Source organism: Stylophora pistillata, chromosome 11, assembly GCF_964205215.1.
Source record: "Stylophora pistillata chromosome 11, jaStyPist1.2, whole genome shotgun sequence".
Lineage (NCBI taxonomy): Eukaryota > Metazoa > Cnidaria > Anthozoa > Scleractinia > Pocilloporidae > Stylophora > Stylophora pistillata.
The window spans coordinates 521,329-534,565 of record NC_142529.1 but is presented as its reverse complement, the minus strand read 5'-3'; the positions used below and the strand labels follow the sequence as shown (position 1 = coordinate 534,565).

Sequence of the window (13,237 nt, the reverse complement as noted above, 5' to 3'; positions counted from 1 at the left end):
GAAAAACTCAAGAATGACGTCACGTTACGACAGCAAGACATTTGTTTTGAGAATAATTTTTCAACAGACAGTTGCTGGCCGGTGTGAGTTTAGTAAGCGCCTCAGTTTAATCAGTCATCTGCCTCGAATTTGTGGAGCTTCAGTTTAACCCATAATGGGAAACTGTTTAAAAAGCTCTGGGCAAGACGATATATCTCTTCTACACGATGAAGAAAGTGCAGACTCACCAACAACAGGCGAGCCACCACCGCCATATCAGGTCGAAAAACGTTGTCACATATTGCCGCGTTTGATTACTTTAGCGAGTATTTTAAGTCACTCAAGGCATTTTTCATTTCAGGAGGAAGCGCCAATCTTTATACAAAGTCAACACGCTCCTCATCTACTGTCTGAAGAACAGCAGATTCGTTTAGCCCAGCGTTTAGGCCTGATACAACATCTTCCAGTCGGAAAATACGATGGATCGAAAGGGAAAAAGAGAGAGTATGTTAAATCACTTTTTTTTTTCAAATAATTTGCGCTAAGAAAGGATACCTCCAAGGTATTTTAAATACTGACTTAAAAGGATGTAGATTTTTAGCAAAATATTATTCAAGTAAGTGAAATGCGATGAATATTTTATTCAGAACGCTCGCTTAGGTTGTTTATTGAGCCACAACATGCTAGGAATATTTTCCTCGAGCAAGCTTCGTTACACTGGAATGTTTCTTTGCTAACATGATGTTGGAGCACTTACAACACCAACATCAGAATTTTGCTTTGTTTGTTCTTTCACTTTATTTCGTAAATACATGTGATTGAGGAAGCGGTCTGTTGATTTCGCTGAGGGGAACATGTTCCTTCAAGAAAAGCCAATATATTGTTTATTCCATAGCCTGCTTGAGAATTTTAATTAATGTCAACTATTGCACTTTTAGTTTCGTTTCCATTTCGGGCTTTTTTTTTTTCCAAGAAGGACTACGATAAATACAAGCGATCTTCATGAAAGAACTTTGGTCTATTGTTCACTCTGCTCTCATCACTTCCGGTAACAAGAGGGTCTTTGGTTCCTTATCTTCTTAGGCTGGCAGCTTTTGGTCACTTTCTTACAAAGAAACAAATTGCATTACCTGGAAATCTCCGTATTGATGAATGAATTTGGCGGACCAAGAGTTTCACCTATTCGACTTTTGTTGAATATTTTTCCTCGCTGTGAATTAGCGATGTTGTTTTAACTTGGAATGCATTGAAACCACAGCAGAATTATGTTTGAATGTTAAGTGTTTTTTAAGTGACTGGCCTGCCTTGTGACTGGCCTGCCTTGTGTTTGTTCACCATACGATTATGTTCATTTGCATTACATGTAAAAAGTTTTGAATTAATGTCAGGTATTAATATTTTACAGAAGCAGTTTCTAACTGAATTGATGTGTAATATTTGATCGGTTGGGGAACCACAGAACACGACTAAGCGTCTGAGGTTCAATGCAATGGAAGACCCAAAAGCACAAATTAGTTACTTTTTTCAAAAGGAGAAACATTTTTTTTCATCACTGGAACTTGCACAATTCCAGGTCAAGAGCTTCTGACCGTGGCTTGTGTTCTTCACATGACAATATGCATTGTATGTCACGTTCATGCACGTATAAAGGATTTTTTGGTGATCAATATATTTTAGAAACGATATTGTGATTGTCCTTGAACTACTTACATCCAAATGGAACAACACATCAAAATGGGCTCTTGGAGACCTCTTTATTCCAAGTTTTTGATTGGTAATATAGAAACACAAACCATGAGTAGGCACACTGTCTGTCTTATATGTCTTTCTTAACTAGGGTAACCATTAAGCAATCTGTGGGAAACTATCCTTGTGGGGTGCAAGAAATTGTCATCAGTCGCGAAACTGAACTTTCGAACACTAATTTTGAACAAGTAATTCTAATACCATATTTTACCAGTCACTGAGATGAGTATTCAAGCATAGGCACTGATTAAACTCGCCCATAAATTTGCTGCAATATATTCTTACAATCTACAAATTAAAATCCACAGTATAATTTAGTTCAGACATTTAAGCATGAAAAAGGCAAATTTATGATGTCTGTGATGAAGAAAATTTATGCTTAAAGTGTGACTTTACTTTCTTTCAAACAGGTGTGTTATTTGCATGACAGACTTTGCTATGGGTGATCCAATACGGTTTCTTCCCTGCATGCACATTTATCACAAAGACTGTATAGAGGATTGGCTTGTGAGATCATTCACCTGTCCATCGTGTATGGAACCTGTAGAGGCAGCTTTACTCTCAACGTACTATGAAGCATCAACAGAATAATAGCAATGTAATTATGTCTTTGAAGAGACAAATGATAGACATTTTTTCTAATGCCTCTTTTTACAAAAACATGGGGCTAATTTAGTAAATGCATCCCTGTTTCTGTAAATCAGTCTGGTGTTTGCCAGAGGATTCAAGAAAGTAATTCACTTTCTGATAGTAACTTAATTAAGGTTTCATTTAGTAATTTTTTGAAAGTTTTTATGGTAACACCATTTCATGTTCAAAGAAACATGGCCAATACAATGTTTCTGTGGTTTCGTTTTGTTTGTTAATTTTTGAGTTATTCTCATTTTCTTATTTCCTTCCCATACTTACTCTTAAAAAAAAATCCATGTTCATTTCTTTTACTCATGGTTGACAATGTTTTCATCAAATGGGAGCTGTATATTTTTCATTTAGGTGATTTTCTTTGTCTTTAGACATTTCAAATGTACAGATGGAAAAATCTCGTTCTCATTCTCTCTTTACTCCAATGCTACTTTTTATCCAAATGCTCTCAGCCAAATTATGTATCAATGTGAAAGAAGAAGTCAGTCTTTTAGAGGTTCAACCCATCTGCTATTACTAGATCATGTTTTAGTCAAACTGCACCTGGAGAGCTGGGTCCAGAGTGAAATCAAAGTGAGGTCCTTTGCCTACCAGCTTCCATTTTGAATATGTGAATCTAGTTCAATTTTGTTGTTAGCACAATGGGATTATTGATTATTAATAATAATAATATTTAATGAGGGAACCCAACTTGCCAAGGCAGTTTCCACTGGGATCCTCAAACTTGGTAATTACTATACCCTACTGGTAGCTTGTATTTTGTAACTGCATGCCAAAGGCTATGGTTACACAAGAAGAATTCATCACAAATCTTTTATAGTTACTATCAGTGTTCAACTTTTCTATATTGAGTAAATATTAAAGCTTTACAATAGCCTTTTTAGTCAGGATTGCACAGTATAGATGAACTACCACTTAGTCAGCATGTTAATATCACCACTGTGAGGCAAAGACTTGGTTTTCCTTCCCCTATACATATGTAAAGCCCTGTAAATTCCATATTTTTTAAGTCTTTACTTTTTCCAAACACATTCTTTAAAACTGCAGTGGGAAATTGCTCACAGGTGTTGGTGTATTTTTCTGATGCCCTCCCAAATTGTTCAACCTCAGACTAAAAATAGTCATCAACAATTTTCCTTTCTAATTTCTAACAAGGAAAATTGACTGCTTTTCTTTTTCTGTAAATTATTGTTATGATTGACAAAAGCTTGCATTTGGAAAATTTGCAAAGCTTAAAAAAGAATCTTCTTGTTCAACATTGCCACTGCAGCATTTTGTACATAAAAGAAATTTGTGTTCAATTTTTTTTCTTATTTAATGGCAACTGCACTAAACATGTGGTTACTGAAATTTGAAGGTTGAGTCTTTTGAACACTTTCTAACTAGCTCAAATTAAAACTTTTTAATTTTCATTTGAGCCATAGATAACAAACTATGTACATGATTCCTCTTTTGAGTAAAGTTTTGTATATAGCCAACTTTAAAGAATAAGTTAATATTTTAAAATGTAAAATACCTATTGAGACTTGTAAATAAATTTGAAAATATAGAAGTGGAAGTTATTTCTTGGCCTTGTTCCCAATGTTTTAAATCCTGTACAAGAATTTTGTTGGTAATTGTTTACAAGTTTAGGTGCTTGTAAAAAGGCTGTATCATGGCACAAAAAAGTCAGTCAGCAAAGGTGTGCTCTGACAAAGGGTTAATGCTGAAAACGCTAACCCTACAACCTCTCTACAGTGGTCAATTTACATTATCAAAGTGAACTCAGTTGATAAAACCAAATTATCTATTCTGATACCCTGCAATGCACCTCTCACCAACACAGCACAACAGTATCTTTAGGAACTTTTCACTTCTATTAAACATGTAGATTTGTTACTCATAATGCAAAACTCAACAAATCCCTAACATAATTATAAATGGTAAAGTATTACTGCTTTTTAACATAGATGCTCTCTTTCAAGGACTCTTTTACATAAACTGAAAGGGTGCACATATTGAAACCCTATCAAGGTACTTTTGAAGAAAATTTACTTCTACCTGCTGTTTTACCAAGGAGCACAAGGCAATTTGGAAGGAGCATTTAGTAGTTTAGCTGCATCCACTTAACCCTTCAAATTTGCACAAGACAGAATTTTTCATTTCCTTATCAGTACATTATCGTGCAGACAAGGAGATGAATTGAGAAAAGAATCAATTAAGGGATTATCAGCCAATCCAATAACAAACCTCCAGACAGAACATCATAAGGATTGTAGAACAGACACTAAGGAGAATAAATGATGAAATCTGGGAGTGAAAAGGTTAACCATCACACACACTTTCATCATGGGCCAACTGAGTTGTTTGATGACCAAGTAGTGCTAACCCAAGCTTAAATTTTAATCCAGGGATAATTTCCTCTAGTCTCTTAAGAGCATCCTTTCACTACATTGTTGACATAAGAAATTACACTGGATTTTCTTTTACAGCTTTTAGTTCCAAAATCATAGCTTTGAACAACCCAGTCTTATCTTTATTCCAGAAGTTGCTCTGATTATTCATCATTTTTCAGCCAAACTTTTTACTCCATTGATGACCAATATAATTTATTGCCAATGTTCATAGTTCTTGCCAAGGTAAAGAAGCAACTTATCAACTGGGGAATATTTTTGAACACCAAATCTCAGTACTCAAATGGATGAAGTAATAGACATCAAGACTATTGATTTTCAGTGCATTAGATTTCATGGGTCGAGAGAGCTACTGTAAGATAAAAGGGCACAACCCCTTTAGTTATTGATAGAAAAAGTAGACAAAATGAACTTAAGGGGCCAAAATTAAGTATGGTATGGGGCTAAGACGTATGTAAAGTTTGAGTAACTGAAAGACTACAAGACCGACCAAAAACAATGGACTAGATGAACTTGACATGTTTAATTTATCATCATGTTCCAGTAATGCAAGAAAATGAAAAATTTCCCAAAAAAAGCACAAATTTAGTGGCAACTGAGAAACCATGAATATAAATCTTTGCATATGTAATTTGTCAACTTCTTGTTTTATTGCAGTATATCCTTGCTGATAATTCCTGAGTTCAGTAATTCTTACTCACTATAGTGGGATTTGAGATCAGGAAACCAGGAATACTACGAGCGTACATTGTAAACATATTACACAATATTTTTAATCCCGTTATGCTTTTTACCCAAAGTTCACATAAAATGACCCACGTCTTCTTCCCAATTTTTATTACACCCTAGCAGCAGCTATAATGGTTTATCTTACTAATCACCAGAGATAAAAAGAAATCTGCAACATATACATGAACCTACAAATTGTACAGAGAACAAATCACTACATTTCAAACTTAAGCATTAGCCATAAACTATTGCAAAATGAAACAGGGGCACTTCAATAAATTATGAAAAAAACAACAAAGTTAAGATATTCCAGATTGACATTCGAATCACCTAAAAATAGTATAGTGGGACTATCAGGTGTCCAATTTTACTCTCGTTCAAACCCTTTACTCCCTAACATCAGTATGCTTACCCTCCACCTTTTCTCTTTACATTTCCTACAGTAATAACACGGAAATTTTTTTTTAACAATCTAGAGCTTCTGTAGTTGTTCATCATTTTTTTTATTCTCTTGATCTAAATGTGCGATTTGTGGGACGATATTGTGGGGAGAAATTATACACTGGTCACTGAGGTCAAAAGGGTTAAAAAAAATTTTCAATCCCAAAAACATGTCGACTTTCACCTTCTTAACAAGTTAAGGTATCAACACTGTGTATGGCAAGAAAACTGGGGCATAAGTTGATGCATGGAAATAGACGATGGGAAAGAATGATTTTTTTTTCCGACACTCATCAAATTTTATTGTTTGTAGCATTTTAAATTAGCAAGTCTGAAGCAAATTGTTTAAGATGGTGACATTACCCAACATTACAGAGCAGTATAATGAACTGTATCCCTAGACTTGTCAAGTGCATCTCCTAATGGCACTTGTTCATTTAATAAGATTGTCTTTTTTCAAGACCTCTGATAATAGAGAGGTAACTACTGAGAAACTGTCTTCTCTTTGGTCAATTACATCAAGCGAAGTTTATTCCTTATTTTTTAATGTGTGCAGCATTCAATAAAGGAACAAACGGTTATCAACAGGCAGCTTGTTAGCCAAGAGTAGGAAATTCTTCTTCTGCAGTCAAATCAAAGTTTGTACCACTTTCACTGGAATCTCCACGACTACTAAACCCTGCACGCCCTCCACCTCCTCTTCCTCTTCCTCCACGGCCACCACGACCCCCTCTATCACCTCTTCCTCCACGATTGCCACCACGGCCTCCCCTCCTTGGTTCATTATTCATTTTGAAATCTACACGTATGTCAATGGTTTGTTTGACACGACCAGATGTCTTTTCTTTGACCTCAATAACCTACAAGATAACAAGAACTGTTGCAACAATGTTTTCCAAGAAAGTGGCCATCTGCTGCTGTAAAACACTCAGGTTGCAATGACTAAACTAGAGAGGCTCATGATGTTTGCAAAGAGTTCTGCTGAAAATTTCAGAGAAAAGTTTTAAAATTGATAAGGAACTAGCAAGATTTTAGAATTCAAACAAAGCCTCTTTTTTCCCTTAGATCTTTTAAGGTTTTTATCATAAGTTTGTAAATATTTCTGATGATTTTTAATAAAATGTTATTTTAATTATTATGATTATATTACTATTATTATTACAATAAAAAAGGCTTAGTTGTTTTGTAGAATTTTAGAGATGAAAATAGTTATTAGTTCTTGATGAGACAGTTTTCCAGTGTACATATTCAATTACCAAGATCTACCCTCATAAGTTGATTTTCCTGATGTAACAACTTTTTTTAGTTTTAATTGGTAAATAAGATTCATATTCATGAAAAACAAAACAAAATGACTAACCCAAGCATGAAGTGAACAAATTCTCTCTCAATCTCTCTAACATTTGTTTATTCCTTCGACCACTCTCAATTTCTCCAACCTACAGTAGGATAAGTTATGTTGACTTACTCTTCTGGCTCCAAACTCTCCCTCTTCCTCAACAGGCTTTTTGAGAACTTTTGTATCTTTCCACATTCCTTTTTTCTCCCCTTCACCAGCTTTGCGAAGTTCAAAAGTCGCCTTAGCTCTTTCCTTTTCTTGTAACTCCTTCCACTCTTCTAGACTCATTTCCTTTGGAACCTCTTCTGCTTTACTTTCTTCATTTTCTTTATCTTCTCCTTGAGCCCTAAATAAAGTGTTGATTATTACATTTTTGCACAACAACTTATTGTGTCTGTAGGTTTTTAGGTTGGTCTTAACCCTATCACTCCCAGATCTCATAAATAATTCTCTTTACTGTCTGCCATACAGTTCTCATGTTAGTTTGGAGAGTTTGGTATTGGATCCACTAACAATTGCCCAACTGATATTGTAAGTAGTTCTTATCACTTATCTTTTTCATATGCTGATATTGTTAGGGGAAATTGCTCAAGGTTATGTCCTGAGAGTTGAAGGGTTCAAGGTATCAAACTTAAAACAAGGAAAACTTATTTCCCTTAGGAGCCAATACAAAGGATTACAAATGTTAAGTGTTCAGACTACTATCACTAAAGAGTAGCAACTATTTTAGATCAGAAAGTACAGCATTAATTAAGCATTGAAATATTGTTGAAAGGTATTAGTGAAAGGCCAAAGGAATGGTTTAGTATGAGATAGAGGAACTTAAATTCACAAGTGACCAGGCACGTAGCGTCCTCCATGCATATACGCACATGTATACTTGAAGTGACCAGAAAAATTTGAAAACAATGTTGTGTTTGCACCAAGTTTGCTCAAAATAAGGGCAAGACGGTTTGTTCTTTGCTTGTATTCACACAACTACTTTAAACAAGAAATAAAGAACCCAGTATTTTTCACTCAGTTTACTTAGGTTTCTAGATCATGTACTTATGTGTATGACCATGCTATGCGCCTGGTGGCCACATCTAAAGACTCTTAAAAACTCTACTACATTTTTTTTTTTATAAATTCAACTCACTCTTCTGTTTTCTCTTTCACAGCATCTGGATCAGGAGAAGCCTCAGCCCAATCTGTCACTTCACTCTGAGGAAAAACATCTGTCTCTTCACTGCAAGGAAAAACAAGTTGCACTTATTCCCTGAGAGGAAGTGCCAGGGATAAAACTTGGCTTATGGTCAAGAAACACAGATGGGTAAGGATGACAAAAGCAGCAGCTGAGCCTTTAACCATTCACCCTGACTCAACTAAGCCAAAAAAGCATTATTATACCATTCTCACTCTTTATCTTTCTTCCTTTCTTCTGTCAGCTAACATCTTGCAAGACCATGCACAAAGTGGTAAACCCTTTCCCAGCCCTGCTTGCTCCACTGTGTATGACTCTCACAAGGGGATACTCACATATTGATGTTTTTCAATAAAAGTGTGTACAGGGTCATACAAGCTAACCCTAACCGTCCAAGACTAGTCAAGATCCCTCCCATCTCACATAATATACAATTAATTTCCATGGGTGTCTTGGACCATGGACAAACAGAATAAATGTGGTCCACATAGCCATGAAAACCCTCAACCAATATATACAGTTCTTGTCTTCAATAAGATTCAAGAATACTTCCTTTCATAACTTACCTTGCACCTTCTGTAGGACTTCCCCAGTTAAACTGGCCACCTCCATCGCGTTTTTCATGAGGCTTCACTGAACTAAAAACAGCAAAGAGAAATCTCACATGAATAGAGGTCTACAACTAAGTACCAATACTACAGCTTACCAACAGGAAAAAGTTGAGAGCCAACAAGGAGCTGCCATAATTCTAACAGAAACAATACACAAGAGGAAGCTGTTGATAACTTAATTTATTACAAGAAGGTAGCCTTGCTTGTACAGAAATGGATCAAAATGCACAACTAAGTACTAGTTACCAAATGCTATGGATAAAAAATATTATCATAAATTTAACCCATTGACACCTATGTGTCACACGTGCCTACGAAAAGTCACAATTTTGGAGAAACCAAGAAAGCAAACAATGCGCTGTAAATTTTTAAAAATCATCTTTTCCAAAAAAAACAAGCTCCAGAGAAAGAACACTAATTAAAGAACTTATTTCCGACGAAAAAAGCGATAGGTGCGTCTTAATTTTACTCAAAAATCAAGATGAAAGATAAAAATCACTAAATATTTTCACACGTGTGCAAATGGGCATGTGGATCATATTTCAAAAGTGAACATGCAAATTTGTCTGTGAGTGAAGAGATCTCAAGTTCCATGGAATCTATCAATAGGAAGCAAGATGAAAATGATCAAGAAATATTTTGGGATGACAGATTAATTCAAAACAGTTTTTGATTTACTGTTATATGCGAAAAACATATGAATTTCTTATGTGTACAAAGCCCACGCGGTAAAATTCATCATGCTTAGATCATTGTTTACTTGCCTTCAAGGCCAGAAAATTGCACAGCATTATGTTGAAAATTCTGAAAAAACTTCGATTTGACGCAAAATCTTTTATGAAACAATACTTTTTGAACACATTGTTACTTGGACATAATATTCACCAGGCCATCGAATCATCAAATTGTCGCTAGGCCCTGCTTGAAGTCCGAAAGTTCAGTTTTCACTTTACGTCCATAATTCGCATTGCCTTAGAGAATTGTAGTGTCGTTGACTTGAGCGCTTATTGTCATCTTTGAGACCTTGATATCCATTATTTTCCAAGCAGAGTATTCTATAGCATTGCTGCTTTACATTCTGAGTTCCCCAAGGTCTAACTTAATCGCAAATGAACAAAAAATCTGACCTGAAAATTTTGAGGGTCAGCCACACAGATGCCATATTTTCAAATTTGATCATTTAGTGAGGACACACAGAATAATGCCCCTCTAGTACTCTAGATTTTGCAGGCAAGCTTAAAACTTTCACGTCCAGTTTAATGAGGTCAATTTCTTTGTCAGTATGTGATTACAGACTGAAAAAAGCGTCCGGTTTCCAAAAGTGAGGAGTTCCAGTTTATTGAGGTTAAAAATAGAGAAAATTTATGACAGATTTTGGGGCCCAAAAAAAAAAAAAAAAAGGTTCGGTATAGAGACCATTCCGGTTTAGAGGGGTTCCACTGTACATGGACGTTTACGGTAACCATTATCAAATAACTAAGGCACTGAGAGCTCCTGATTGATCAAAAACATGTTTTTTGCGAAGGCAAACCCACAGAAATTAAAGTTAATTTTTACAAAAGGGATGGACCACTCTCATTATTACTTTACTAGCATAATAACCCACTTGGACTATTAGAAGAACACTCAAAAGTTTGTAGATAACAAGCCAGAGGCAAGTAATCTACAAACTTTTGTTGTGTTCTTTCAACATTCCATGTGGGTTACTCTGCTGGTAACTCAGTATAAAGTGCAGTCTCCAAAGCTAGATGAGTTAGAATTAACATGGAAAAAAAAAAAAAAAAAAAAACCACACTCAAATTTATGTAGCAATATCACACTAAGCAAGACCCTTTTCCATTTCTTACGCAATTGTGGGTTTTCATGTGTGCCACCTGAATATCAACTGCTTTTTAGTATGTTTCAACAACTCCAGGTTCACACATTTAGTTTCCACAATATAACCAAGAAGAAAAGATTTACATTTATTATCTAGGAGCAATTGAAAGCAGAATGTTTGTCCAACCTTCTGTCCCCGCGACTTGATTTGTCCAGTCGGGGGGCCCTAGACCACAAGAAGAGGACATATTTTCTTTCACACATATAATTACTTCTCCAGAGAAAAGAGAGGTATCCCACAAAATGAATTTAGGATTAGATCGTTAAAATTAAGAGAGAAAGGAAATAAGGCAACCCTGTTATTTAAGATTTTACTCACAGATGTTATTTTTGTGACACATTCATGAAATCTACCTAAAGTTCAACAAGCAAGCAACCCTTGGCACTTCTGAAAATAACAGGACCCCCCTTTCTAGATGGTTAAACATTAAAAACTCCCTTAAAATGACACTGTTTGTACCTGAAGGATTCTGTACTCTTGAAGCTACAGTACAACATATATTAGATGAATAGGAAATTTGAAGTACTTCAAAAAGTACAATTTAAGTCGGCAAGAACGTAATGTCGAGAACATAACTTTCAATTCTGAATAAATTTCCTTTTCGAGTTAAATATGATTCAAAGGAAACATTCACAACACAAACTTACGAGCGGTCGCTTCCACTTCTTCTTTCGAACTCTCGCTTCCTGCCAAAACCACCACCACCACCGCCACCACGAGGACCGAATCCCCCACGACCTCTTCCACCTCCACCCCGCGATCCACGGCCACCTCTTCCCCTTTCGAAGCCTCCTCTTTCCCTTTCGGCTGCCTCTTTATCAGGAGAGTCAGCATCACCCTGAGGACCATCTCTCCTTCGGAATCCGCCGCCGAATCCACCACCTCGCCTCTCTCTTGAAGCGTTGTCATCTCGGTCTCTTCTCTCGCTCGGACCGTTTGTCAAACGAGTGTTTTTTTCGTTTTCTCTCCTTACATCGCTTTTGCCGCGACCACCACGCCTGCTATCTGTTCTTTCTGCAAAAAAATAGAATATATAAGCACCGAATAAACCCTTCTTTCATTTGCATTAAACATCTCCGCTAAGTCGAAGCAATCGAATCTCTGCCTCAAAATTATGTGTTAACTCGTAAATAAAGCCCACCACAAGCCTAACAAAACAACACGTGCCTCAAACAGATTATATTTTCCACTTGGTTACTATTAAGTCTGATAAAAAACATAAAATACGCATTACAATGAGATACTGACAATTTCTTATCACTTGGGGATTTCAAGTCGTCTTCATTTCAGTGCAACAAATTTCGCAGTTTACCCACCGCACTAGCCCTGCATGGAAAATTTGGCGTACCTTTCGTCGCTTTGGAACAAAAACATGTGACCATTACCACGAAAAAGGGCTGTACACGGTGAGTAATTCCTTTAAAGACATTCATTGTAGAAAACCCATGGAAAACCAAAAAAGAATTCTGGAAAAACTACACAGCAATGTCAGCTGAAAACAGAGAAGAAGGTTCCACATGCTATCTGACAAGACGATGGCGTCACGGTACAACTTGCACATTAGACATTTCGACGAGAACATGCTGATACAAACCTTCTTTCTTGGGCTCTTCGTTTACATTGTCCTTTCTCCCTGCGGCAGGCTTCGTTTCTTTGACTGGCTGTTTTGCAGCTTTCTTGTCTTGTTTTTTCGCCTTCTCCTTCTTGAACGGCTCCTCCTTTTTCTCCTGCTTTAGCAAGGTCTCCTCAGGATCTTCATCATCCAGTCCTAACGCTAAGAAGCGATTATTCACTCCTATGCTGTATTCCACCTCCATTGTGGAAGGATGCAGAGGAACAAGCACAGATGGTGGAAGATTGTGCTGCAAACAATTCCTCAGCTAGGAAATCGCAGAAATTACACTCCTCGATGGATTCGCTCTCGCGCGTTGCATGCTCGGAGCGAACTTCGCGGGTGAAGATCGCAAGGAATCATGGTCAATGACAGTCAGTCAGCCTCAGCTGACGGGAAAGCGCACTCCGAAATCTGTCAGAAGGAGGTCATCTGAATCTCGGGCAGATTTCCGATTACGAAATCCGAGCTCCCCCGATGTTGTCTTCGTGATGAAGGCCCTATTTAGCATTTTAGACCCCCACAACAGAGTAGAAACGAACATGTACTTCGTTTTTGGTTCTGACTTCGTATTTGCGTTAAGATATATTTGCATTTTTTTTCGTTGCTAGCCTATATTACAGATGCCTCCTTTTGACGGATGGCCGATCACAACTACAACATAGAGACACCTCCACGAAACC

At 36.7% G+C, this 13,237-nt stretch overlaps 2 protein-coding genes across 3 annotated transcripts; one reads left to right on the top strand and one right to left on the bottom strand.

The window, feature by feature from the left end:
• The first annotated feature begins 29 nt into the window (after window positions 1-29).
• Window positions 30-3,919, top strand: LOC111323884 (RING finger protein 11). The gene is made up of 3 exons (XM_022927326.2): window positions 30-259; window positions 341-483; window positions 2,136-3,919. The coding sequence occupies exons 1-3, from the start codon at window positions 155-157 to the stop codon at window positions 2,314-2,316; spliced, it is 429 nt and encodes a 142-aa protein (XP_022783061.2). The 5' UTR covers window positions 30-154; the 3' UTR covers window positions 2,317-3,919.
• A 1,351-nt stretch (window positions 3,920-5,270) lies between these two features.
• Window positions 5,271-12,878, bottom strand: LOC111323904 (uncharacterized). Of its 2 annotated transcripts, XM_022927350.2 has the most exons (7): window positions 12,537-12,878; window positions 11,590-11,956; window positions 11,069-11,107; window positions 9,019-9,090; window positions 8,408-8,497; window positions 7,399-7,615; window positions 5,271-6,790 (listed from the first exon to the last, which is right to left on the bottom strand). In XM_022927350.2, the coding sequence occupies exons 1-7, from the start codon at window positions 12,757-12,759 to the stop codon at window positions 6,527-6,529; spliced, it is 1,272 nt and encodes a 423-aa protein (XP_022783085.2). In that variant the 5' UTR covers window positions 12,760-12,878; the 3' UTR covers window positions 5,271-6,526. The 2 variants fall into 2 exon arrangements, with proteins under 2 accessions (XP_022783085.2, XP_022783086.2); XM_022927351.2 differs by lacking the exon at window positions 11,069-11,107 and having other exon boundaries at window positions 12,537-12,877.
• Between the last annotated feature and the right edge of the window lie 359 nt (window positions 12,879-13,237).